We start from the raw sequence: 27,278 nt of genomic DNA, 5'->3' as shown, positions 1-27,278 counted from the left end.
GAGTGCCCTAGGTAGAATTTCTGGGGACTCAGCTAGGATGGAGGGACCCAGCGTCATGTTTGCATAGTGGGTTAAATGTTTTACAGTTCTTGTCTGATGGAGATGAGCTTGGGCCAAGGCTTGTTCCAAGCCATTGGTTCTTTGGCACCATGCTAAGGAGATATGTGAAATGGTTTCTCTCCAATCACACACACCACAGTCAGGGAAGGTAACAGAGGAACATTGAAAGGGACAGGCACCATGACTGAACACACACTGGAAGTCAGTAGGCAGGGATTTATTTCCACAGCCCATGCCTCCCAGAGCCTGTCAGTCCGAAGGAAGGTGCTAGATGGCATCAGGACCCAGCGGTTTAGGTCCCTGCTTTCGACCCCCTTCCGTGACGGGAATATCACTAGAAATAAGGGTGTCTTGGCCTCCTTGCCCAGCACCAGCAGAACTCCCTGCTGTAAACCCAGACAGGGGAGAAGTGGCGGAGGATACAGGCCAAGCAGGCGTCTTTCCTTCAGGACTCTCTTCCTGCACCCTTTCTGGAACAGGCACACCCTCATCATCATCCCACAGCGGTTGGGGTCTTGGGTTTGGGGGGCACAGGCGCACGGGCATCCCCACAAGCTCTGGGTGTTTGCGTTTGTAATGGCGCCGAAGAGTATTGGCTTCGGTGAAGCGCACCCTGCATGAGGGACACTGATATGGACGCTCGCCAGAGTGGATGCGGTGGTGATGTGCGAGCTCCCCAGCCTCGCGGAAGCGACGAGGGCAGAGCACACAACGGAAGGGCCGATGGCCGGCATGGATGTTGCAATGACGCCGCAAGTGGCTGGACCGCTTGAAGGTCTTGCCGCAATCTTTGCACACGTGTGGCTTCAACTCTGAGTGCGAGATGCTGTGGCGCTCCAGGTCGGAGAGGTAGGGGAAGGCTCTCAGGCACACAGGACAGAAGTGTGGAGCCCTCTTGGAGCCAGAGCCCTGGGGCCCATCTGCTGCTGATCCTTCCGGAACTGTGTAAGGAACACCCTGATCATCGATCAACAGAAGATCGTTGCTGCCACCGCCGTCCACTGGTGCTGCCAACGGGGCTTCCTGCACTGATTTGGGGGGGCGGCCCCGCTTTCGAGGGAGGGAGGACTTGAGAGTCCGATTGGAGGTGGTGGCTCCCCCTGGTGGCCGGCCTCGGCGGCCCCGGGGAACAGGAGGAAGTAAGGCCAGAGGTTTTTCTTCCTCCCCAGACAAAGTTGAAGGCAACGGGTCTGAGCTGGGGTTGTCCATTGAGCAGTGGGGAGCTTGAGTCTGGGTACTGGAGCCGGCTAAGAGAAGAGAGGGGGCGGCGTCAGTGTGGTGAGGGTCTAAGCCCCCATGTACCCCAATAATTCATCTATCCCTCCTAAGTCTTTGGAGACCTATATAAGAAGACAATTCTGTACAAGTTGATAAGACACATTGACTGCCCTCCTCCGAAGTGTATCCCATGACTCTCTAGCATTCTTTCATGGCAGTTTGAGAATGATCCCGCTCCACACAGGCTAGGTTTGAATGTCTGGCTCCATCAGGGGAACTCTTTGGGAAGGATTAGGAGGTGTAGTGTTGTGGGATATTTGTACACTGAGTGAAGATGTATTGCGGCGACTGGTCTAACGGCCGATAGCTAGGCTGGAGAGGTTAGGCGGGACTTGTGGGTAGGAAGGAACTCAGGGTTAGAATCTGGCCTGGCAGGAGTTGCCTACCAGACACTGAAGAAGCTGGACATATGGTACAGAGGAGCAGTAACCAAGCCACATGGCAGAACGTAGATTAGCAGAAACAGGCTCGTTTAAGGTATAAGAGCTAGTTGAAAAAGTCTATGCTAAGGCTAAGCTTTCATAATTAACAATAAGACTCTACGTTGTTATTTGTAAGCTGGTGGCCCGAGGGAAAGTCGGACTACAGTGTGCCCTTGATGGAGTAGGTGCTGCCTTGTGGGAAGAGGTGTTTCACCAGGAGTGAGCTTTGAGATTTCCAAATCCTACACCAGGCCAGTCTCCCTCTACCTGAAACTTATGGATTGGACATGAGCTCTTAGCTACTGTTCCAGCAGGTCAGCCTGTTGGCCCCCAGGCTCCTGACCAAGATAATTGTGGACTCACCCTCTGAAAATGTAAGCAAGCCCCACTAAATGCTGTTTTTTTGTGGGGGGGATTGGTTTTTGTTTTGTTTGAGGCAGGGTTTCTCTGTGTATCTCTGGCTATCCTGGAACCAGCTCCTGTAGACCAGGCTGGCCCTGAACTCACAGAGATCCGCTTGCCTCTGCCTCCCTGAGTGCTGGGATTAAAGGTGTGCACCACAACTGCACAGCAAATGCCTTCTTTTTTTTTTTTTTTCGAGACAGGGTTTCTCCGTTGCTTTTTGGTTCCTGTCCTGGAACTAGCTCTTGTAGACCAGGCTGGCCTCGAACTCACAGAGATCCGCCTGCCTCTGCCTCCCGAGTGCTGGAATTAAAGGCGTGCGCCACCACCGCCCTGCAGTAAATGCCTTCTTATAAGTTGCCGTAGTGACGGATTTTCATCACAGCAACAGATCAGTAACTACTTTAGTCTTTAAGGTCAAAATGAGTAAAAAGAAAAAAATCTAGCTGAGAATGGAACTCTGGGCCACAAAGGCCTCCAAAAGCCCTCTTCCACACAGAGATGGGGAGGAGGTCTAGAAAGGGGCAGGTGCTAGGCAAATCTGCTAATGTGTGAAGGACGAGTATCCAAGGTGCTAAATGTCTGGACTTTGGAGTCAGATAATCAGAAATGAAATGCTGAATCTGTCCCTTCCTTTCTGTGTGGCATTATACAAGATCCTAACTTCTCTGGGCTCATTTATGTCCTTTGCAAGATGGAACTCAGGGTTTGTTTGTTTGTTTGCTTTTCTTTCTTTCTCTTGTTGTTATTGTTGTTGTTAATTTACTAACCCAGACATGCAGTGAGCATGATACACAAAAACCGGCAACAACCTTTCGAGGAAACACATTTTCTGTTTTGCAAACAGGGAAACTAAGGCACAGAAAGCCAAGTGAGTTAAAGTTCTCTCTGCCAGTAAGTGCCAATTAAGTCAAATCAGTTTTACTGACCTTGGTGGTCCAGGAAATGAGAAAGACCTAGGAAGACTCTGTGTGTGTGTGTGTGTGTGTGTGTGTGTGTGTGTGTGTGTGTGTCATACTTGAGGTCTCCCAGTCATGGGTTTGGATCCCATTCTATCAATAATTAGCTGCAAGTCAGTTTCCTTCTCTGTAAAGTCAATATACCGAGGTTGTGGGGGAGAATCGACTGAAATAAGGAAGTTTCAAAAATGTCCCTAGAACATCTGCCTGGAATACAGAAAGCACCTGAAAAACCACCACCGTCCTTTCCCAGAGCCCAGATCTCGGGACCATAGAACTGGAGTGTACTTGGAGGACAAGACCGCTACAGGTGCAGCTAGTAGCACATGCTGCTGGGGCCCCTGCATTCCTCTTTAAACAGTTCTGTTGTCTGGTTGGTTTTTAAGTTTTCTTTATGTGTGGTGCTGTTTATCCAACTCAGGGGCCTCACGCATACTAGGCCTGAGTTACAACCCCAAGCCTTGCACCCCCTTTTCATATGCACACAGCACGAGGTCCACACGGGGGCAACCTTTCCAGGACCACAAGGTTTGCACCATGCTGTAGCCAGGACAGGAAACTGAATTTCTGGAACATACCTAGGAAGTGAGTGATCCCTCGACCCTCCCCCACCCACAGTCTGGTGGGACGTCTGCCTGTCAGCCCCGAGTGGCCCAGCCCGCAAGCGGGGCGGGCCCTCAGGGTGCGGTGGCCAATAAGCGGCGCGGGGACATTGGCGGCAGGGGCTGCAAGGAGGGGGTCTGCGCTGGCGAGCCCGGACCGCTCGGCGGGGCGCGAGGTCGGCGCGCGCAGGAGAGAGCACAGAAGCAGGGAACAGGTGCCGGGGGCGCGCTCGGGCACGCGCACTCGGGACCACCCCTTCCCCCTCCCCCCCCACCCGGGCCCCCCGCCTCTAGGTACCTCATTTGCATGCTGCCTGGGCTCGCGTGTGTATGCGCGCGCGCGCCGGGGGCGACGGGCCGAAGCGTGGGAAGGGGCGGGGGAGAGGGGGGCCCTGCCCCTAGGCGGCGGCGGGGCGGGGGCGGCGGAGCGCGAGCCGGGCCCCGCCCCTCGGTACGGACGCCGGTGGCCCCGCCCTCCCCGCCGCCCGCGCCCGCGGGGAACAAAGGGGACGCGCTGGGTCCCAAGGCCCAGACGCGCCTGCGCACCAGTCGCCTTCCTCGTCCCTGTGAGAACCAACGCACGAAAATCCCCGACCACCTCCAAATGCCTTTCCTCCCACAAAGCACTCCAACCCGGTGACCCAATCAAATACAGGTACCGGATAGATGAGACGCGGGAAATGGCTGCTAAGTGCCCCTAATTAACATGGCGCCCGATAGCTTCAAAGCCCCATGGTGTTAAAGCAGTAAAATGGTGCTTGGTGTTTCCTAACTCCGTATTAGTTCGCCCGCTTGGCTTTTTTTCCTTCCGAATGCAATTCGACAACCTGCCCAGCAGAAGTCCAAGGCTAGGAGAAGGAAATCATATCTGCGCCCATCTATGTAAACTCTTAAATATAATCGCCGTGGACTAAGAAGCGGCGCGTCGCCCTTAGTTTATAGCGCGCCGGGGTAACTTAAGCCCCGCCCCTCCCTTTGCCCTCAACCAAGATGGCACCAGCCTAGCTTCTTTGACCTCCTGGGCTGGGAAAAGGAAGGGAATGTAGAAGGGCCGGGTGGGGGCGGGAAAGGGGAGCCAGGGGGAGGGAGAAAAGAGGACGGGGGGGGGGGGGCCCGCTTCGGGGGGCGGGAGAAGGGAGCCGAGGCGGAAGTCGAGGGGCCCCTCAGGTGGAAGTGACGCTGACCCCGCTGCCCAAAATGTCGGCGCCCAGAGGGAGGTGTAAGTAATTAAAGAGGAAAGCCGACAGACTTTCCCGGCCTCCCGGGGTCCTGCCTGGTCTCCAGGACCTCCGCAACGCAAAAGCAAGGTGGTCTCGCCTAGTCCCAGGCCGCCTGACCCTGCCCCCGCCCCGGGCGCCCGGGGCCGCACCTTCTAGGGACAGGGAAAGGGGTACAAAGGGCTAGTTTTCCGGGCCTGGTTCAAAAGATCGAGCAGGGTGGGGGAGCCCCCGCAGCACCACACACAGTGGGGTGCAGGAGGAGGAGGCGGAGCTTATGGCAGTTGGGGCGGGGCAGGAGAGAGGGAGGAGCTTGTTGGGGCGGGGCCTAGAGTAGGGAGGGAGGGATTTTGTGGAAGGGTAGAGACTGGTTAGGAAATGGGTGAGGTTTATGCAAAGGGTAGGGCCTGGTAAAGAGGCTTGGATTATATACCGTGGGTGAAGGGGCCTAGGTTGAAAAATTGAAGAAACTTGTTAAGGTTAGTGGAAAAATGGGGTGCAGGAAGACAAGAGAGGCCCAGAATATGATGTGGAGTTTGCCTAAGGTGTGGCTTAGAGAAAAAGTTGCCATGGCAAGGGTGCCCGATGGAAATATGCAATTTTGAGAGTATTAGTGGAACTATCAGGTCTTTATCATGAAGGTGAAAGCAGGCTAAGGACGGAGGTGATAGAAAAATGTGCCGGGCAGTGATGGCGCACATCGTTAATCCCAGCACTCCGGAGGCAGGGGCAGATGTATCTCTGTGAGTTCGAGGACAGCCTAGTCTACAGAGTGAGTTCCAGGAAAAGAAAAGAAAAAGGTGACTTATTTAGAGGGAAAGTTGGGTGGGATTTGGAGGCAGGTCTCAGCGAAAAATCTAACTTAGAAAAGTCAAGTTAACCTTTAAGGAAGCAGATGGGAATAAAGGAACTGAGAGGAGCTTAAATATCCAAACTGCTCAGTTAATCCTTTGCTGTGCAGCAGTGGCTTTGGGAAGTACACTGACCACGTTAGCTCAGACCGTCACCGTGTGACGTAGGCACCAGTATACCCATTTCATGGGTTAAGAGTTCCAGTTGGCTTCATCCAAAGCTACAGACCGACTGCAGAGGAGCTACTGCGATCTCCCTAGAAGTATGAGAGCAGTGTGCTCAGCCCCAAATCCGTTCTCACTAGCAGCTTGTCTTCGGAGATGAGTTAGAAGCAAGAAGTCTTTCGAGGAACACTGGGTGCTTAGGGAACAGAGGGAGGGGCCCAGACCTAGGCAAAAGTAGGAGGGCCTTAATTTGTAGTGGGCGGGGCTTGGAGAGGATTGAGAGAACCTATAGAAACCTAGAGTAAAATGGAAGTGGCTAGGAAAATTAGAGAAGGAAGAGGGTCTGGAGAGGGAGAGAGATCGAGACAGAGAGATTTCAAGGGCAGTGGGTGTGGCTTGGTGGTGGGCAGGTCTTAGCATTGGGCGGGTCTCCCAGAGGACAAGTGTTTCTGAGCCCAGAGAGCTAAGGGAGGGGATGGCCATTGGGGAGGTGATTTTTACCTGCTTTTGTGTCTCTAATATACTCCAGAGAAAGCCCCAAGCCACCCTGGACCTGCCACCATGGATGAGTCCTCGCTGCCTGTGGTTCCAGCCCCTATTGCTGCTCCAGGGCCAGCACCATCTGCCGCTGCCCCTCGGGTGCCCTTTCACTGCAGCGAATGTGGCAAGAGCTTCCGTTACCGATCGGACCTGCGGCGCCACTTTGCTCGGCATACAGCGCTCAAGCCCCACGCATGCCCTCGCTGTGGCAAGGGCTTCAAGCATAGCTTCAACTTAGCTAACCACCTGCGCTCACACACCGGAGAGCGGCCCTACCGATGCTCCGCCTGCCCTAAGGGATTCCGAGACTCCACTGGCCTGCTGCACCACCAGGTGAGTCCTGGGAGCCACGCGGGGCTGAGATCTGGGGCTCCATTCCACTCAGGGAAAGGCAGCAGGAGATGGGAGTACACTCCTAATCATAGCTTCCTAATCGTAGAAAATTTCGCTTTCCTTTCTGCCAAAAACCAATCAAAGCATGACCCTGCAGAGCAAGTTTGCCCCATGTAATTGTTTCACCCCCGCTACTGCTGAAGCCTCTATTGCCTGCCAGTATCTGCAGCCTTGTGTTTACAGTTCTTTCCCTTACCATCTTGAAAGCAGGTTTCTCCGTGCACACCCAGCTCCTTTATTCTAAGAGCACAGGCTTTGGAGGGAGCTCAACAAGGCCTTCGGGAAACTTACTCCTTTAAATGACCAGAAGCCAGATAGAGGGTAAAGAAAGTAGTTCCCTAAGGGAGAAGTTGGGAAGCAAATTACAAAAAAAAAAAAAAAAATTCAGGGCATGTGATGCGTTCTTATAATTCCAGTTCTCCGGAGGTGGAGGCAGGAGGATCAGGAGTTCCAAATCATCCTCAGCTACACACAGAGTTTGAGGCTAGCTTAGGCTATAGGACACATTCTGTCACAAACAGCAAAACAAGGACTAATGTGTAGGAGTGAATTGGGAGTGCTGCGGGTTACTGTAGACAAGAGGGCACAGTGATGTCTGCCTGAGTCTTTTGAAGTGTGGGAAGTCCACCCGGGCAAAGCACTGTAGACAGAAACAGTGGCAGGGTCAAACGCTGGGAGGTGGGAAGGACCTCCGTGTGCTCACGGGCATTGGCTTCTCCTGGGGAGAACAAACTCATGCATTCACCCCAGAAAGGGCCCCAACAGAAGACCAAAATATAGCCGCACCAGTTCAGTGTGGCAAATCAGTTTGGCTTTCCTCAGAGAGCGCAGGTGAGGGTTTACAGAACATGTGTGAACCCCAAGTAGGTGCTTTACCACAAAGCCCCATGCTGTCATGGAGATGGTCTGGTGGACGCTGCATAATGGAGCCCACATTCGGTTACCCTAACTTCCCACATAATGGAGCCCACATTCGGTTACCCTAACTTCCTACATAATGGAGCCCACATTCGGTTACCCTAACTTCCTACATAATGGAGCCCACATTCGGTTACCCTAACTTCCTACATAATGGAGCCCACATTCGGTTATATTAACTTCCCACATAATGGAGCCCCACATTCGGTTACCCTAACTTCCCACATAATGGAGCCCACATTCGGTTACCCTAACTTCCTACATAATGGAGCCCACATTCGGTTACCCTAACTTCCCACATAATGGAGCCCCACATTCGGTTATATTAACTTCCCACATAATGGAGCCCACATTCGGTTATATTAACTTCCCACATAATGGAGCCCACATTCGGTTACCCTAACTTCCCACATAATGGAGCCCACATTCGGTTACCCTAACTTCCCACATAATGGAGCCCCACATTCGGTTACCCTAACTTCCTAGCACTCTAACGCCTTGCCAGGCCCCTTTCAGCGGCCAGAGTAAGAGCTGCACTCCCGGGAGCTGCCTTGGTTCCCTGGCTCAGGTGCTCTCCTAGATAGACGACAAACAAACAAAACAGTTGTATCTTAACACATATGTTGTTGGGGAACCACACAGTTGAGACGGTGTTGAGGGCACTGTGAAGTGGGCCATTTTGCAAAGGGAAAAAGTGGAGCGTTCACAGAGAAGAGAGATGGGTGGACTCAGGCTGTGGATGCCTAGCGCCCTGGCCATAGCTGTATTCTGTGATGAGCCTGTTGAAAAGGGAACCGTGTGTACAGAGGCCATCAGTGTAAGGGACTGGGTCAGAGCTGGCCTGTAGCAGGGCTGTGACTGGGGAGCTAGGGTCTACTTTTGTGGATTCCTGCTCTCTTGGACAAAAAAAAATTTAAAAGCAGAGTTAAAAGCTTAGGAATTATTTTATTAGAATTTGAAAGAAAAATCATAGGAAAGGCAGCATTGTGTGGAGCTGGGGGCTGGAGAGGCTGTAAGAGGATAGAAAGATGCACCTTTTCAGTTAGTCCAGGAGAGAAGGCAGGTTTATCAGTGAAGGTCTGCAAGCAGCCTCGTGGGAAGTGCCTCTTCTGAGAGACAGTGAAAAAGTCCAGAGTGTCAGGACAAGCATGCTGAAAATTTGGGCTGGTATCCAAAGAAGAGACAGAAAGTAGGAAAAGAGTCAGACGGTGGTTTCACAGACCCTTAGTCCCAACACTAAGGTGGATCTCTTGAGTTCCAGGATAGCTAAGGCTACACAGAGAAACCCTGTCTTGAAAAACCAAAACAAAGCCAGGCGGTGGTGATGCACATCTTTAATCCCAGCACTCAGGTGGTGGAGGCAGGTGGATCTCTATGAGTTCAAGGCCAGCCTGGCCTACAATAGTTAGTGCCAGGACAGGCTCCAAAACTACAGAGAAACTCTGTCTCGAAAAACCAAAAAATAAAGATAAACAAAAAGAAAGGAGAAAAGGAAAGGTTAGACTTTTTGAGTTAAGAACTCAGAAAAGAGCCAGGTGGTGGCGCACGCTTTAATCCCAGCATAGGCAGAGGCAGACAGATCTCTATGAGTTCAAGGCCAGCCTGGACTACAGGGCAAGTTCCAGGACAGGTTCCAAAGCTACACAGAGAAAACCTGTCTTGGAAAAGGGGGAGGGGGGACGATGAGGGTGAGTACATTACCTCATTAAGGAGATAATCATTCCTCCCATCTCCTTAGCTGTTTCCTGACCAGATAATTGACAGGGCCAATTGCTTTAACCTTTTGGAAAAGTCAGTAGTATGCAGTGTTTGAAGCAGTTTAGAATGTAGCATCTACACCCAGGGCTCAAAGTAGATTTAGATCCTCTTCTTTTGTAAGTTTTATTTATTTATTATCTGTATGCATGTTTAGCTGGCATGTGTGTCTGCACTGCATTTGCTCCTGGTGCTCCAGCAGATAAGAGAGCGATGGATCCCCTAGACCTGGAGCTACAGGCAGGTGTGAGCTGCCATGTGGGTGCTGGGAAATGAACCCAGCGCCTCTGCAAAAGCAACAAGTGCTCTTAACTGCTAACCCATCTCTCTAGCTCCTGTTCTTTCCTTAAAATGTTTTTATTTCATTATTTGTTGATGTTCAGTTGATTGCTCTGTGACAGGGTTTCCCTGTGTAGACCTGACTGGCCTCCTTCTCACAGGGTTGGCCTGCCTCAGTTTCCTGCCTCCTGAGTACTGGAATTAAAGGCTTGTGCCAAGGTGCCCAACTCCGTTATTTCCGTAACTTAAATATCTTTGTTTTGTATTTTTGGTTTTTTTGTTGTTGTTTTTCAAGACAGGGTTTCTCTGTGTAACAGCCATAGCTGTCCTGGAACTCGCTCTCTAGACCAGGCTGGCTGGCCTCGAACCCACAGAGATCCGCCTGCCTCTGCCTCCCAAGTGCTGGGATTAAAGGTGTGTACCACCATTGCCCAGCTCCTACTACTTCTTCATAATGATATCTGAACTTTATATGAAGGGTCCTTGTGAAGCTTCCCATCACAAAGAGGTGGGGGTCTCTTCTTAGTGGCCTCCACCCCTGCGTATGCCTGTCTAGCAACCTAACAGAGGAGCGCGGTGAAAGCTAGATCATGTCCCATGAGCAGAGGCCGAGAACTTGGGTCCCGTCTCCTAGGAATCTGTTGCAGGACCCCGATCCTCAACCCTGCCTCTTTGCTCTTGCTCCCAGGTCGTCCACACTGGCGAGAAGCCCTACTGCTGTTTGGTCTGCGAGCTCCGCTTCTCCTCTCGCTCCAGCCTGGGCCGCCACCTCAAGCGGCAGCACCGGGGCGTCCTTCCGTCTCCCCTGCAGCCAAGCCCAGGCCTGCCTCCCCTGAACTCCCCCTGCTCAGTGTGTTGCAACGTGGGTCCCTGTACGGTTTGTGGAGGTGGAGGGGCTGGCGGAGGAGAGGGCTTGGAGGGAGCAGGAGCAACCAGCTGGGGACTAGCAGAGGCCGCAGCTGCTGCAGCTGCCTCGCTGCCCCCGTTTGCGTGTGGCGCCTGTGCCCGTCGCTTTGACCACGGCCGGGAGCTAGCTGCCCACTGGGCCGCGCACACTGATGTGAAGCCATTCAAGTGCCCACGCTGCGAGCGCGACTTCAACGCGCCCGCGCTGCTGGAACGCCATAAGCTTACTCACGACCTGCAGGGGAGCAATGCACCCCCAACGCAGGTCTGGTCCTCGGGTGGGGGTCCAGAGGTGGCAGGAGATGGCGATGCAGTGGAGGTAGGGGATGCCCCGCCGACCTGGGACGCCGGGCTACTTCTAAGCCCAACCGGAGCAGGCATCCCCAAGCTGGAGGCACTGCTCCCTGAGGGTGAAGGTGCAGAGAATGCTCAGGCTCCGGCTGCAGCAGCCGAGGCATCCTCGGAAGACACACTGTACCAGTGCGACTGCGGGACCTTCTTCGCGTCTGCCCCAGCCTTGGCCAGTCACCTAGAAGCCCACTCGGGCCCAGCCACCTATGGCTGCGGCCACTGCGGAGCATTGTATGCAGCTCTGGCCGCTCTGGAGGAGCATCGGCGTGCCAGCCACGGTGAGGGCAGTGGGGAGGTGGCCCCTGATGGCGAGGGCGAGCAGGCGACTGGAGGGCCGGGGCCCGGCTCCTCCAGCCGTGGCAAGAAAATCTTTGGCTGTTCAGAATGCGAGAAGTTGTTCCGTTCGCCTCGCGACCTGGAACGGCATGTTCTGGTCCACACAGGGGAGAAGCCGTTCCCGTGCCTAGAGTGTGGCAAGTTCTTCCGCCACGAGTGCTACCTCAAGCGCCACCGACTGCTGCATGGCACAGAGCGGCCCTTTCCCTGCCACATCTGTGGCAAGGGCTTTATCACACTCAGCAATCTCTCTAGGCACCTGAAGCTGCACAGGGGTATGGACTGAATAGCCAGGCCACCCCGACCTCTACAAGTCCAGAGCCAGATCATAATAAGATGAGGCCCTTGCCTGGAAAAATGGTGCCACTCAGAACTCACACAGGACCACAGTGAAGCATCCTTCAGCAAAGGGGTCCAAGGACATAATTGTTAGGGACTGAAATCTACAGAGAGACTCTTGACTTTGAGACCCCTGGAATGTGGGCATGCTCAGATCAACTGGCCTCCGCCACTGAGACCTGAGAATGAAAAACGGGTCTCCACTAACACCTCTCAGCAGTTCACATGTGGGTACCCTCACGGTCCTACCACCCTGAGAGCCATCATTCCCAACGACCTTTATCTGGGGGATGGGGGCAACATCTTGGAATCTTCAGGATCCCCTCCAGATGACACCCACCAGCCACTCACTGGTAGCCCCAGAAAATGAGTATAGCCAGAATCTGCCTTTCCCCATTTTGCTTCCTATGCTGAAAGAGGACCAGGGTAGATGCCCCCACCTTCAGTTAACCTCCTCAGATTAGGTCTCCCTTCCTGCAGAATGGTCTGACCCTACTCATCGTCCCCCATCCGAACACTAGCTTAGACTGGCCCAAAGTCTCCCTGCCCTGTAGGTTGGATTGACCCAGATACACATACTCCTGTGCACTTGCAATGGGCTGGTGCAGGCTGTGGCCTGACTCCTCTCTCCTTAGAGTAATAGGGCAGACATTTCCTATTTTCTAGAGCACAGTCCTCTGTCCAAGGTCGTCCCAATCCTGTGACCTGGTAGAGGTGGTAGACATTGGGGTTTCCCTCCCCCTCAACTGTAGTACCTGTCAGTCTTTCCGTCACTACCACCTTGTCTCTGTGTTCTAACCCCAAGAGGAAAGGGGGACTTGGCTAGGGGTTTCTCCCCCGTGAGCCTCAACCTCACCCCCTGGTCTCCCCAGTGTCTCTGGGACTCCAATAAACCTCATTCTGTCCGTCACTGCTGTCTTGTTTGCTGACTCTGGGTCTCAGGGAGGTGGGGCTCTCTCCCTCTTGGACTTACACTATGTGCCCTAGGACCTAAGGAGATGGTGCAACAGTTAAAATGCATGCTGTTGGGACCAGAGTTCAGTTCTTAGCGCCCACATCAGGCCGCTCCTAACCACCTGTAACCGAGCTCCAGTGTCCTCTTGTGGCCTCCTTGAGCATTGCACTCACATGCACAAACCCACATACGTGTGCACCTCCTTTTTTTTTTTAACCTTTAGAAGAAAACAGGTTCACTAGATACCAGTCTTTGAGGAGCAGAGTCAAGAGTCACTGCCCCTTCCTGTGGGTTTTTGAGCAGTTAATGTTTGGTAGGGTTGGGGGAGGGTGTAAAGACTCCCAAGCTCCCACCCCTCTCCTGAGCATAGGCAGTTAAAGACGGCAGAGTGGGGGAATGACGCTTTCCTCCTGTAAGTGCCCAGATCCTCAAACCCTCGCAAGAGGATTTGGGCACTCCAATCCTTTTTAAGCCCTTCAGATGAGAAACGGTTTACAACTCACCTAAGCAGCCCATCTGGAAATCAAGAAACACCCCCACAGGACACATCCCTTGGAAACCAAGACATATCTTGAAGAGGTTCCAGGCCTTAGATTCTGTTTTCTGCACGGCCATACTAAGCGTTCTAAACTCTAGATCATACATTGAACAAAGCAGAAAATACTGGCCCTTCTTGAGCTTACTATATTCTACAGTGTGGGAAGAGAAAATGGTAATTTCATGTGGTAGTGAACACCTTTGCAGCAGGAAGGAAGAGTGCTGAGAACGTGGTGGCAGCTGCTTCAGGCGCAGGCCTGTTACTTAGGAAGTTAAAGTCCAGTGCCAGCCTGGATGACTTAGAACCCGCCTCAGCAGTAAAAGATTGTGCTGGGGAGATAGGTCAGTTGATAAAATACTTAACTCAGCATCATGAGGGCCTGAATTTAATCTCCAGAACTCACACAAAACTTCCAGGCATGATGAAGCTAGAGAAACAGAACTAGGATCCCTGGGGTTACTGCTCAGTCTAGCTTTATCCATGGGGTGCAGCCCCACGAGAGATCCGATCTGAAAGGTCGTGGACTCATTGGTATGGATGACACCCAAGGTTGTCCTCTGGCTTTCACACACACACACAACATTCCCTTACATAAGTGTACACTCTGCACACACACACACATTAACGATTTGGGAGAAAAGATTGAAAAGAGCTTGGAATGAAGTTCAAAGGTAGAATGCCTAGAATCCCCCATGAGAGGCTGGGGTGTGGCTCAGTGGTAGAGCCCCTGCCTAGAATCCCCCAGTGAGGGGCTGGGGTGTGGTTCAGTGGTAGAGCCCCTGCCTAGAATCCCCCAGTGAGGGGCTGGGGTGAGGCTCAGTGGTAGAGCCCCTGCCTAGAATCCCCCAGTGAGGGACTGGGGTGTGGCTCAGTGGTAGAGCCCCTGCCTAGAATCCCCCAGTGAGAGGCTGGGGTGTGGCTCAGTGGTAGAGCACTTGTCTAGTATCATGTGCAACATCCTAAATTCAGTCCCAGTGCGCTCTCTCTCTCTCTCTCTCTCTCTCTCTCTCTCTCTCTCTCTCACACACACACACACACACACACACACACACACAGTGACTAGCAAGAGCTCACCATCTTACATAGGATGGCCCCAAGGACTTCTCTGCAAAGACAGCATTAGCTTGGTCCTTGAAGGGGGACTTGTTGGGGGTACGTAGATAGGAACAGGAGAAGAATGAGTTCAAGAAGGGAGGGAAGGAGGAGTGGCTCTCACATTCTCAGTCGCATCTCTGCACAAGTGATCCTTCTGTGCTAGACAATATAAAGCCTGTGAGAACACTACAGTGGATGAAACAGACACTCCCAGCCATCCTAGACTTTACCTGTTTACTTTCATTTATTTTTGAGACAGGGTCTCACTATGTAACAGCCTTGGTTGGCCTGGAACTCACCTTGTAGACCAGACTGGTTTTGAATTCATAGGAATACCCCTGCCTCGGCCCTCCAAATGCTGGGATTAAACACACAGGGCCTGGATAAGCCACAGAACCAGCACTGTCTTCCACTCGCCTCGCTCCACTCCTTGACCGTGCCACAGCCAGAGGGCAGGAAAATGGCACACATCGTCTGCACTTAAAGCCTTGCTTTGCATCTTTGCACTGTCCACGGTCACAGCCAAGTGCCCAGCTTGAGCCACCTAGCTCTAAAGTGCCCGTTTCTTCTCGACTCCCTCCTATTGCCCCACACTAGATTATAAAGCCTATGATGGCTGGCCACGTTGGCACATGTCACCTGTAAGCATTTCTATTGTTGTGATATCATGACTATAGCAACTCTTCAACTCTTTTTTCTTTTTCTTTCTTTTAATTTAATTAATTAATTAATTAACTTACTTACTAGTTTTTTGAGAAAGGATTTCTTGCTGTAACTTTGGAGCCTGTCCTGTAATTTGCTCTGTAGACCAGGTTGGCCTCGAACTCATAGAGATCCGACTGCCTCTGCCTCCCGAGTGCTGAGGCTAAAGGCGTGCGCCACCACCGCCCGGCTTGACCACAGCAACTCTTCTAAGGAAAACAGTTAATTGGGGTGGTTTACATTTTCAGAGGTTTAGTCCACTGTCAGCAAGCAGGCAGACATGGTGCTGGAGAAGGGACTGAGAGGCCCACACCTCGACCCACAGGCAACCGGAAGTGGTCTGTCTCATTGGGTGTGGTTTGAGCATATATGAGACCTCAGAGCCTGCCTTTCTCCACAGTGACACTCTTCCTCCAATAGGCCATACCTCTTCGTAGTGCCACTCCCTATGGGGCCATCTTCTTAACCACCACACCCTCTCACAGGCTCCCAAACATAAAAAAAAAAATTGTGTGTGTGTGTGTGTGTGTGTGTGTGTGGTGCTGGAGAGATGGTTCAAAGGTTAAAAGTACATAAGGACCCAAGTTCAGTTTCCAGCACCCACATCAAGCAGCTCACAGTCTCCTGTAATTCCAGTTCAGGGCACCAGAACTCTAGTGCACATGTAAAATTAAAAGGGATTCTGTGTGACAGGGTATCATGTACCCCATGCTAGCCTCAAACTGGCTGGCTATACAGCAGATAATCCTGACTCTATTCTACCACCACCTCCCAAATGCCGAGATGACAGGCATATGCCACACGTCTGGTGGAGAGCAATTCTGCAAAACCCAGACGGCTACTTTGAAAGGTTGAATGTAGGAGGAGACTCCACAGTTGCCGATAGCGAACAGTGTCCTATGTCTTCATCTGGGGCCATTCATTCATTTATTCACTGAGGTGGGATGGTGAGTGTACTTGTTACTGTGGATGTGTGAGCCTGTGTGTAAGGCTGCCTGTGGAGACCAGAGGTTACCGTAGGTGTCTTCCTCAACCACTCTTCACTTTATTTTTCATTACTGTCTGTGTGCTTGTGTGTGTGCATGTTTGTGCTCTTGTGTGTGTGTATGTGTGTGTGTGTGCTTGTATGTACATGTTTGTGCTCTTGTGTGTGCGCGTATGTGTGTGCACGTGCTTGTATGTGCATGTTTGTGCTCTTGTGTGTGTGTGCTTGTATGTACATGTCTGTGCTCTCGTGTGTGTACGTGTGTGTGCATGTGCCATGGCATGGGCATGGAGGGCAGAGGGCAACTTTCAGAAGTTCTTTCTCTCCTACCATGTGGGTCCCAAGGGTCAAACACAGGTCGTCGGGCTAGCAGCTAGCCCTTTTACCCTGAGCCATCTCACCAGCACTGCACCTTCTTAATCGAGACAGTCCCTCTCTGCATCTGAAGCATGTCTTTGACTAATGAACCTCCGATATCTGCCTGCCTTCGCTCCCTACACAATATGCTGCACTAGCCTGCTTCTGTAGATGCTGGGGATCCGAACTCAGGTCCTCATGCTTGCAAGCAGGTACCTTACCTAATGAACCCTTTCCTCAGTCCTGGCTGTTTGTTTGTTTTGTTTCTCTTTTACAGTGCTGAAACAGAACCAGGACCCTGCGAAAGGCACATGTTCCACCATCTTGCTGGTCCTTTGAAAACAAATTTGCTCAATCGTTCATTCACATTATGGGCTTGGGTGTTTTGTTTTGTTTTGTTTTGTTTTGTTTTTCAAGACAGGGTTTCTCTGTAGCTTTGGAGCCTGTCCTGGAACTAGCTCTTGTAGACCAGGCTGGCCTCGAACTCCCAGAGATCCGCCTGCCTCTGCCTCCCAAGTGCTGGGATTAAAGGCGTGCGCCACCACCGCCCGGCTATGGGCTTTTTATCTCTGCGTCTTCATCACAAAGAAGAAAAGTTGGGAGAGAGAGTCGGGGGGGACCATTGACAATTTGAAAAAGTCCCATCCCGTGGGAGCAAAGTCATTCCTCAGAGATGTTCGGCCTTAGAGGTATTCTCAATGTTGGGGCCAGAGAGATGGTTCAGCGGGTAAAAGCACCTGCTGCCCGGCCTGACCACCTGAGTTCACTGGGACCCACACTGTGAAAAGAAAGCAAGGACTCTCACAAGTTGCCCTCTGATCTCCACGGGTGCACCATGGTAGATGCCTGCTACCCAATGAATGAGTAAAAATGTGAAAGTCAAGAGGTATTTTCTAGGGCTGGAGTGATGGCTTAGTGGTTAAGAGCACTGGCTGCTCTTGCAGAGGACCAGAGTTCAAGTCCCAGCACCCACATGGCAGCTAGCAACCATCTATAACTTCAGTTCCAGGGGATCTGACACTCTCTTCTGGTCTCCATGGGAAACAGGCACACATGTAGTGCACACACATCCATGCAGGCAAAACACCTATATGCATTAAATAAATAAGTTTTATATTTTATTTAATATAGACAACACATATGTATACACATGCATGCATACATACATACAATATTCTCCACTCAACAGTGGAGGTCCAGAAGCAAGACTTACTCTTTCTGAGTAATATAAATTTGGTGGTACATGCTATCCCAAGTCTATACTATCAGTATTTGGGAGGCAGAGGCAGGAGTATCCAGGATAGCCCAGGCTAAGTGAGGCCCTCTGTCAAAAACAGAACCAAAAAGTCCATGTTGGAGAAACAAGGCCTGACCCTCTGGAGGCAGACACTGCCCCCTGAAAACAAGACAGGCCCTGAGAGAAGGAGGCCAAGGGCAATGAGCACATGGAAAGGTACCAGGGTTGTCACAGAGACAGGAGCCACCCATGGTTGGTTTGGGGGGTGGCTAAGGAAGCTTGGCTTCCACCCACCTCACCTCCACCACAATCCTTGCAATTCAGCAGAAGAAATGATGAAAAGATCGATCCAGTTCTTGAGTGGTAGCACAGACTCATAATGCCAGCCAGCACTGGGAAAGCTGAGGCAGGAGGATCCTTTTGAGTTCCAGGCAAGCCTGAGCGACAAAGCAATCCCCTATTTAAAAACAAAACGAGGGGCTGGAGAGATGGTTCAGCAGTTAAGAGCACTGGCTGATCTTTCAGAGGCCATGAGTTCCATTCCCAGCAACCACATGGTGGCTCACAACCATTTCTAGTGGGATCTGATGGCACCTTCCGGCTTTAAGCTGTACAAGCAGCTATAACTCATGCATGCAATAAATAAATCTAAAAAATAAAATAAATAAAAACAAAGCCAGGCAGTGATGGCACAGGTCTTTAATCCCAGCACTTGGGAGACAGAGGCAGGCAGATCTCTGTGAATTTGGGGCCAGCCTGGTCTACAAAGCGAGTTCCAGGGTAGCCGAGGATACACAGAGAAAACTTGTCTCAGAAAACAAAACAAAACAACAGCAACAAAGAAACACATGCTATTTCCAAGCACACCCATGCCCGGAGCTGGTCACCAAACCTGTCTCGGTGGGTCCCAAGTTTATAGCTGTGCTGGAGGAGGGAGAGGTGGCCTTCTGCCTCTCCAGATCATCAGTTCCTGTATGGATGCTGGGAACGGCCAAGACTCTCCTCCCCCTTCTGACTCTTCAGCACCCCACACCTCACCATTCTGGTGCCCAAGTCTTGCTCCTCATTCTTCTGAAAGAGTCTCAGGTTGTACTACTTCGGATCCACCTGCCTCCACCTCCCAAGTGCTGGGTTTGGGACGCCAAGACTGCTTTGTGCAAGCTAGAATGGCACTCTACCAATGCAGCAACATCACCTGCTCCCTTCATTCCTGTTATCTGCCTACAAATGGGTGGTACTGAGAGCAGTCCAGTATCCAGAAGGCGCTGGCCATCCCGAGTGATTCACAAATAGTCTATTGTTTGTTTGCGGTCAATACAATATTGAAAAACAGGCCAGTTTGGCCAGATGGCTCAGCAGGTAAAGGCACTTGCTTCCAAGTCCGATGACCTGAGTTCAATCCTTGGGCCTTGGTAGAAGGGGAACTGATTCCTGAAAACAGTCCTCTGTCTTCCACACGCACACCTTAGCACACATGCACCCCTCCCCCCACATAATCAATACATAAATGTAACAAAATCATCATCATCGTTATTGTCTATTAGAGACAGGGTTTCTCTGTGTCCTAGCTGTCCTGGAACTCACTCTGTAGACCAGGCTGGTCTCAAACTCATATAGATCCACCTCTCTCTGCTTCCCAAGTGCTGGCATTAAAGATGTGAGCCATCATGCCCCGCCCAACAAAAAAAATTTATTTTCGAGACAGGGTTTCTCTATGTTACAATCTTGATTGTCCTGAAACAAGCTCTTGTAGACCAGGTTGTCTTTGAACTCACAGAAATCTGCCTATCTCCCGAGTGCTGGGATTAAAGGCATACACCACCACTGCCCAGCTTTTTTTTTTTTTTAGGATTTATTTATTTATTGTGTATACAACATTTTGCCTCCATGTATGCCTGCAGGTCATAAGAGGGCACCAGATCTCATTACAGATGGTCGCGAGCCACTATGTGGTTGCTGGAAATTGAATTCAGGACCTCTGGAAGAGCAGCTAGTGCTCTTAACCTCTGAGCCATCTCTCCAGCTTAGAGACTAAGAGCTTTAACTGCTCTTCCAGAAGATGCAAATTTTCCAGCACCAAGATTTCCAGGGAGACCTGACACTCTCTTCTGGCTTCCTTGCACACGGCACAAATGTGCACATACATGCCAACTCACACATAAGTAAAATATTTAATAGTAATAATAATAATTCCTTTTAAAAGAAAGAAAATAGGGAATCATTTTATTTTTAAAAGGCTTATTTATTGATTTATTACATATACAGTGTTCTGTCTGCATGCCTGCCTGCAGGCCAGAAGAGGGCACCAGATCTCATTACAGATGGTTGTGAGCCACCAACCACCAAATGGTTACTGGGAATTGAACTCAGGACCCCTGGAAGAACAGCCAGTGCTCTTAAATTCTGAGCCATCTCTCCTGTCCTAAAGGGCCATCTTAGATACTACATACCAGGCATACGTCTCAAGCAATGTCTGAGGCAAGGAAAACCTCACAGAAGTAAGTCCAAAGGAAGGACAGACATCCCAGGCAGAGTAAAGAGGGTGGGCAGTGGGGGCTGGAGAGATGGCTCAGAGGTTAAGAGCATTGCCTGCTCTTCCAAAGGTCCTGAGTTCAATTCCCAGCAACCACATGGTGGCTCACAACCATCTGTAATGGGGTCTGGTACCCTCTTCTGGCCTGCAGACATACACACAGACATAATATTGTATACATAATAAATAAATAAATATTTAAAAAAATAAAAAAAATATTAAAAAAAAAAGAGGGTGGGCAGTGTCTCTCAAAGGAAGCAGGAGGCCGGAAATTAAGTGAGAGAATGTTGAGCCTGGTTGTGCTTGCCTTTATAATCCCAGCATTCTGGCTACTGAGAAGGAGGATCACAAGTTTTGAGGTCAACCTGAGCTATATAGCTACGCTTAGCTCTCCCCCACCCCCACCCGTCTCCTTCCAGCACCAGAAATTAGGCGAGGGGCAACAGACCTTTATAGGGGTACATGGAGTTTGAGGGGGAAAGGGGGAAAGGCTGTATTTTTAATTTCTGAGCATGAAGAGGAGCCTCCGGGGGTGTTCAGCTCAAAAATGAGGTGTGGCTGAACCAGCAAGACCTGTAGCAAATAAAGATGCTTGCTGCCAAGATGGATCCGAGCTCCATCTCCAGAACCCTCAGGTTGTCCTCTGATGTCCGCCAGCAGGCACACACTTGTTTGTTTGTTTAAGTGAGGAGTTGTAATTTGTGGGGCTGGAGTCTTAGCTGGAAGCAGAGGACCCGGTGAGAAACGTAGCGTCCCTCAATCAGTGCCTCCCCAAGTAGGGGGGCCCTTCCCAGGCTGGGTCCCAGGGGCCCAGCCACCTCTCACCTGGACCAGGGCGGTGCTGCCACCCCCCCCCCGCCCCCGCCTTTGTCTCCCTCGTCTGGCCTTCCTCCACGCGGTCCCACGGTCCCACGGTCCCACAGGAATGTCTCTGAAATGCTAATCGGATCATATGACTCTCCTGCTCAAAACTTTCTCAATGGCTCCTCAGTGCTCCCCAAATAATCCCAAGTCCAGCCGGGACCGGGAGCCCGGCACAGTCCCTGCATCAGGTTCAGGTTTCTCTCTGACAGCTCTGGCGCGTGGATGGCCACTCCAGACCCCACCCCAAGTAACAAGCCCCTTGTTCTCTTCTGTTTGAAATTCTTCCTGTTTACCCACTTCTAACTTTGTTTCTTTTCTTTTTTTTTTTCCTAAATCCTCCTCGCTGTTGTTGTTTTCTCATTTGTTTGTTTGAGGCTAGGGCTGGAGCAGTCAAGTCTGACCTTGATCTCCTTACTTCATCACTTCACAAAACCTCCATCGCGCAGTCTCACAGTCTCCACAGGCTAAGTTTGGGACTGCAGGCCTGACCCACCTTGTCTTTTCTTTCTTTCTTTCATCATCTTCTTCCTTTTTCTCCTCCTCCTTCCTATCTCCCCCCCCCCTAAAAATATTTTTATTTTATGTGTTTTGCCTACCTGTATGCTTGTGCTCCCCGCCCCATGCATGCTTGGTGCTGCGGAAGTCAGAAGTGGGTGCTAGGTCCCCTTGGAACTGGAGAGTTATAGAGGGACTGTAAGCTGCTGTGTGGGTGCTGAGAACACAGTCCAGGTCCTCAGCAAGAGCAGCAGGTACTTTTATCCACTGGGCCATCTTGCCAATCCCCAAGCCACTGATACAAGCAAACACAGAGACTTATTACAGACAGCTCTTGGGGTGTTCTTCTTCGTATGACCACTTGGAGAAGCTCCACATTTCCACACAGTAAACTTCTTGCTCTCTTTTTCCCCCCAAGACATACAATATATCACAGGGTCATGATTTTACTTCTCAGATATTTTACTGAGATTTTCAGCCATCCGTAGTGATGTTCAAGACTGCAGTAGGAGGCCTGGTGGTGATGGCACACACCTTTAATCCCAGCACTCAGGAGACAGAGGCAGGTGGATCTCTGTGAGTTCGAGGCCAGGCTGGTCTACAAGAGCTAGGTCCAGGACAGTCTCCAAAGTAACACAGAGAAACCCTGTCTCAAAAACCCAAAACCAAACTAAACCAAAACTGCAGTAGGGGTCTAAATAGATGGCTCAGTCAGTACAGGCACCTGTACCCAAGCCTGACGACCCAAGTCAGATCCCAGTACCCACATCATAGGAGAGAACTGACCCCTGAAAGCTGCCCTCTGACCTCCACACATGCACCATGGTGTGTGTGCACCCACACACATAAATATTAAATGTATTAAAATGAACTGCATCTGATTCTATTTGTAAGTGTATATGTGTGTCTGTGCACATACTCTCAGAAGACAGGAGAGAGCATTGGAGCTGAAGTTACAGGGGATTGCATGGCCCTTGACTTGAGTGCTGGGCACCAAAGCTCTGGTCTTTTGGAACAGCAACAAACACTCTTAACCACTGAGTCATCTTCTCAGCTCCATACACATGTGTGTGTGTGTGTGTGTGTGTGTGTGTGTGTGTTTGTGTGTATGCATGCACAGGTGTGGAGGTCAGAAGCCAACCCACGGGAATCAATTCTCTCTTTCCATTCTGTGGGTCCTTGACAACCAACTCAGGTCACCAGTCATAAGGCTTTACACGAGCCATCTTGCCTGCCTCAAATATCTACATATAAATTAAAACCAAAACAAAAATGTAGCAATGAACTTGGCACAAAAATAATATTGCATATTTCTGGTCTCCGAAGGGTAAATTCCTGGAATTGCTAGGCTGTTAAAGTTCTCCAAACTTCTCACCTCAGAGGTGTACAAAAGGAACTGTTTACCCACACTCTTGCCAACAATGTTTGGCATGAATTTAACCCTAAAAAAAATAGCACTGTAACACAGGGAGATTCTTGCAACGCGTATCTTTGAGAGCTGTGGCTATGTTGGTCCCATCTAACAGGCTGAGGCATTGAACCTCCAGGTTCAGTGAAACACGATTGCCAAGAAAGACTAGAGGAATGACATTCACTCCCATTGAAAGACACTTTCCCGAATCAGAGCGCTTCCCTGTCACGCCCCTGGTGACTGATTCTGATCTGCCACCTTGCATCAGACTATGAATTTTTACTCTATCGATCCAGCACCAAGGACAGAGTCAGCCCACAGTAGGTGCTCTGATAAAACTCGTCGGGTTGCGCTCCAGGGGCTTACCATAAAAGGGGAAACTGAGGCTCAGAGAAGAGAGAATTGGTTGCCCAGGCAACCAAGGGAAAGCGGGAGTCAGGCTCCATTATAGAGTGCGGGTACACTCTCAAGCTTGTATCTCTTCATTGCTTCGTTCATCTCCATCTCTGCCTCCTCCAACCCTCCTTCAGACCCAGAAGCCCAGCACAGTGCCTGGCACCGGCAGGGCTTGATAAATGCCTGTTTGTTGAAAGAATGAATGAATATGTGTTATCTGTTGGGAAATGGAGGAGGGGTGGTAAGCTGGATCCACAGTCCCAGGCTTGCAGCCCCCTCTTCCCTCGGAGGGTCTTAAAGACAGGCCTTCAGCCCCTTCCCCTCCCGGGATTCAGGAGCCGCATCGCCCTCCCTCTCTGCCCCCCAAGGTCCCTGGTCCTCCGCTTCCGGCTTCTCAGCTAGTCTTTCCTCTTCTAGCCTCGGATCAAACACCGGGTTTCCGGGGGGGAAGGCTTAGGCTGTAACACCGAGCCCAGCCTCCTCCTCCACCCCCCCACCACGCTCAGCCTCCTCCCTCCCCGCCACCACCGTTCGCGATCGCCCGGCAGCAGGGAAGGAAGAAAGGAGCGCAGGAGGCGGAGGTAAGACCGGCGCCCAGAGACTGGGGCAAGCGCCGGGCCCTGGGGGAGCAATCCCCAAGGCCTCGACCCACCGCCCCAGTTCTGCAGATCATACCTTCCCGGAACAGATAGCCCCCTCTTGGACCTAGGGCCCCCGACAGTCTGCAGGCTCCACGCCCTCCCCGGACACCACGCCCGGCCAGGGGACTGGCCACAGCCATCTCTTCCCTGGAGATTTTCTGCAGACCACCTCCCAGCCCCCTCCTCTCCCTTGTCTTGTGAGTCAGGGCCCCCTACTCAGCTCCTTCCTTCACCTAGAATCAGGGGCTGCGTCTAAGTCTAGTTTGCCTAACCTGTTCTGTCTGAAACCCGGGATTCCTAGCCTTCAGTCTGCCTGCCTGAGACCCAAGGATCCAGGACTCAGCACTCCTTCAAGCCCAGGAGTGCAGACCCCAGCCTCCTCCCTCAGACCCAGGAGTGCAGACCCCCAGCCCTCCTCCCTCAGACCCAGGAGCTTAAAGCTTTGCTACTCCCTGGTCCCTCCCAGCCCCTGACTTCTGGGAACACACTCCATTTCCAGGTCCTCTGGACTGAATCCCATCCCACTTGGGCCCCAAGGGTGGACTGGTTCCCAATCCCACTGAGATTTTGCCCCGGGCCCTGGAGCAAAAGCAGTTGGCTGACCTTGTCTCCCTGTGTCTCCTGTGTATTGTTCTGTCTTGTCTGTCCCCACCTCTGATCTCTATGATCTCTCTGTCTCCATCTCCCATCCTTCCATCTCTCCTGGACTTTGTCGCTCTTTCCTACTTCTTCACAACTCTCTCCTCTCCTTTATTGTCTCCGCCCCCTCCTGCCTCCCTTGCCCCCTTGCCCTGCTTCCCCTGCCTCCACCCGTCTCCTTTTCTGGACCGAGGATCTACCCTCCTCTATCTCTTCTCTTCTCTTCACCACGCCCCACACCCTTCATCTCTTCTCCCCGCCCCTGCCTCTCACACTTTCCCCCTACAGGCATGGATCCACAGCCCCCTCCACCTGCCCAAGGCAGTCCACCTCACCGTGGCCGAGGCCGAGGCCGAGGCCGTGGCCGTGGTCGAGGCCGTGGTCGTGGCCGAGGGGGTACTGGAGCCCCTCGGGCACCTCTGCCCTGCCCCACCTGTGGTCGTCTCTTCCGCTTCCCTTACTACCTGTCTCGACACCGGCTGAGCCACTCGGGCCTCCGGCCCCACGCCTGCCCCCTGTGCCCCAAGGCTTTCCGCAGGCCTGCCCACCTCTCCCGCCACCTTCGTGGCCATGGGCCCCAGCCCCCACTACGCTGCGCTGCTTGTCCACGCACCTTCCCGGAGCCGGCCCAGCTCAGGCGCCACCTGGCCCAGGAACACGCAGGTGGCGAGGTGGATCTGTCCACGCAGAGGGCAGTGAAGGAGGAGCCCGAGTCCAGTTGGGTTCCACAGGACGAGGGCGTGGAGCAGCCCTCCGCAGCGGTGGCCGGGGTTGCGGAGGAGGCGGCAACAATGTGGCCCGAGACGTGGCCCGCCGGGGACCCGACCCCTATGGCTGCCCCCACGAATACCGATCCTCGGGAATCAGAGGCAGAGGAGGCCGAGGCCGGGGCAGCGGAGCTAAGGGCAGAGTTGGCACTGGCCGCGGGGCGACAGGAGGAGAAACAGGTCCTCCTTCAGGCCGACTGGACGCTGCTGTGTCTCCGCTGTCGCGAAGCCTTCGCCACGAAAGGAGAGCTCAAAGCGCACCCGTGTTTGCGCCCAGAGGGCGAGCAGGAGGGCGAAGGGGGACCCCCGCCCCGCCCCAAGCGACACCAGTGTTCCATTTGCCTCAAGGCTTTCGCCAGGCCCTGGTCCCTGTCGCGCCACCGGCTAGTCCACTCCACAGATCGGCCTTTTGTGTGCCCAGACTGCGGCCTGGCTTTCCGCCTGGCCTCCTACCTCCGTCAGCATCGCCGCGTCCACGGCCCTCTCAGCCTGCTGGCCCCACTGCCTGGGACCGGCAAGAAGGACGACAAGTCCTCAGGTGGACGGAACTCAGGGAAAGGGCCTGAGGGGGGCGAAACGGCCGAATGTGGGGGTGCATCGGAAGGGGGTGAAGGAGGGCAGAATGGAGGAGATGCCACCCCAGCCCGGCCCCCGGCGGGGGAGCCACGCTTCTGGTGTCCCGAGTGTGGCAAAGGTTTTCGACGCCGGGCACACCTGCGCCAACACGGGGTCACCCACTCTGGGGCACGCCCTTTCCAGTGCGTGCGCTGCCAGCGGGAGTTCAAGCGACTGGCAGACCTGGCCCGCCACGCGCAAGTCCACGCTGGGGGTCCCGCCCCGCATCCGTGCCCTCGATGCCCACGACGCTTCTCCCGCGCCTATAGCCTACTGCGCCACCAGCGCTGCCACCGCGCAGAGCTGGAACGGGCGGAGCTGGAGAGGGTCGCTGCACTGCAGGCGCTCCAGTCCCAGGCTGCACAGTCTCCCCAAACTCCACCGCTTAAGCAGGAGGCAGAAGGGCTCCCTTTGTCCATCGCTCACATCAAGGAAGAGCCGCCCTCACCTGGTACCCCACCTCAGTCCCCGCCGGCTCCCCCTGTCTTTCTCAGCGCCTCCTGTTTTGACAGCCAAGACCATTCAGCCTTCGAAATGGAGGATGAGGAGGTGGACAGCAAGGCCCACCTACAGGGATTGGGGGGCTTGGCCTCCTGACCTTCACATCCACCCTCCGCCCCTCCAGTTGACCTCCGGGTTTGCAGTAAGGAAGACGGAAGTTGAAAGAGAGATACCTCCTCTGCCTACCCCTGAGCCCTGGGCCATTCACCTTCCCTTTTACCTACCCCTAGACCCTGATGCTGGTTAGGAAACACTCACCCCAACACGTGTCTTAAGTAATGGTAGGACAAGGCGGAGGGCACTTGGCCAGAAGGATAGAGACTGGTGGGTTGGCCTCAGCCTGCCCGTCCCCCACTACAAACACTGGACACCATCGCCTATTTTGAACTGCCAGACCCTGGGGGTTCCCAGTGAGAAAGGTCGGCCCCCTTTCCTCTGTCTTTGTGAATAAATGTGAGTTCGTGCAACCCACGAGTGAGGCTGTCTGTGGAGGTGGGGGTTGGGTGAGTCAGGATTTGCCCACACGGGTTCAGAACAAGGGTGATCACACATCGCCTCCCAGGAGGGTGTTTGATAGTGAAGAAGCAAGAAGTCCGTTGACCCTGGATTGGGAAGAAAGCTGAGTGCTGAGACAGAATGCCCTCAGGAATCCCGTGTGCAGTTCCGTAAATCAGCATGGTATGCGCTGTTTTCCCATCTTCAGGGCATGTTCTAGGCACAGAATTACTACATCGTATCTGAAAAGGCACTAGGTGTTTCCCAAAGTTCCTGTTA

General features: G+C 52.6%; 3 protein-coding genes across 9 annotated transcripts; 2 read left to right on the top strand and 1 right to left on the bottom strand.

Annotated features, from left to right (window-relative positions):
• Window positions 1–261: 261 nt before the first annotated feature.
• Window positions 262–4,156, bottom strand: Znf524 (zinc finger protein 524). Its single transcript, XM_041654088.1, has 2 exons — window positions 4,022–4,156; window positions 262–1,307 (listed from the first exon to the last, which is right to left on the bottom strand). The coding sequence occupies exon 2, from the start codon at window positions 1,267–1,269 to the stop codon at window positions 328–330; it is 942 nt and encodes a 313-aa protein (XP_041510022.1). The 5' UTR covers window positions 1,270–1,307; window positions 4,022–4,156; the 3' UTR covers window positions 262–327.
• Window positions 4,157–4,241: 85 nt separating this feature from the next.
• On the top strand, window positions 4,242–12,674 carry Fiz1 (FLT3 interacting zinc finger 1). Of its 7 annotated transcripts, XM_041654087.1 has the most exons (4): window positions 4,852–4,942; window positions 6,486–6,829; window positions 10,530–11,376; window positions 11,542–12,674. In XM_041654087.1, exons 2-4 carry the CDS (start codon window positions 6,518–6,520, stop codon window positions 11,718–11,720), a joined length of 1,338 nt encoding a protein of 445 aa, XP_041510021.1. In that variant the 5' UTR covers window positions 4,852–4,942; window positions 6,486–6,517; the 3' UTR covers window positions 11,721–12,674. The 7 variants fall into 7 exon arrangements, with proteins under 7 accessions (XP_041510018.1, XP_041510021.1, XP_041510014.1 ...); XM_041654084.1 differs by lacking the exon at window positions 4,852–4,942 and adding an exon at window positions 4,242–4,378 and having other exon boundaries at window positions 10,530–12,674; XM_041654080.1 differs by having other exon boundaries at window positions 10,530–12,674.
• Window positions 12,675–23,853: 11,179 nt separating this feature from the next.
• On the top strand, window positions 23,854–26,963 carry Znf579 (zinc finger protein 579). The gene is made up of 2 exons (XM_041653954.1): window positions 23,854–23,922; window positions 24,910–26,963. Exon 2 carries the CDS (start codon window positions 24,912–24,914, stop codon window positions 26,598–26,600), a length of 1,689 nt encoding a protein of 562 aa, XP_041509888.1. The 5' UTR covers window positions 23,854–23,922; window positions 24,910–24,911; the 3' UTR covers window positions 26,601–26,963.
• The last annotated feature ends 315 nt before the right edge of the window (window positions 26,964–27,278 follow it).

The sequence above is a fragment of the Microtus oregoni genome, unplaced genomic scaffold (assembly GCF_018167655.1).
Source record: "Microtus oregoni isolate MIOR12 unplaced genomic scaffold, Mior012 000006F_ref0000085, whole genome shotgun sequence".
Taxonomy (NCBI): Eukaryota; Metazoa; Chordata; class Mammalia; order Rodentia; family Cricetidae; genus Microtus; species Microtus oregoni.
This window is presented reverse-complemented; position numbering and strand designations above follow the sequence as displayed.

What these genes read in the sequence shown, in the direction of transcription:
- Fiz1 (XM_041654084.1), top strand. Translation starts at nt 6,518, where the DNA reads ATGGATGAGTCCTCGCTGCCTGTGGTTCCAGCCCCTATTGCTGCTCCA. An exon ending in CTGGCCTGCTGCACCACCAG is followed by an intron (nt 6,830 to 10,529) that starts GTGAGTCCTGGG and finishes TCTTGCTCCCAG; the next exon opens with GTCGTCCACACTGGCGAGAA.
- Znf524 (XM_041654088.1), bottom strand. Translation starts at nt 1,269, where the DNA reads ATGGACAACCCCAGCTCAGACCCGTTGCCTTCAACTTTGTCTGGGGAG.
- Znf579 (XM_041653954.1), top strand. Translation starts at nt 24,912, where the DNA reads ATGGATCCACAGCCCCCTCCACCTGCCCAAGGCAGTCCACCTCACCGT.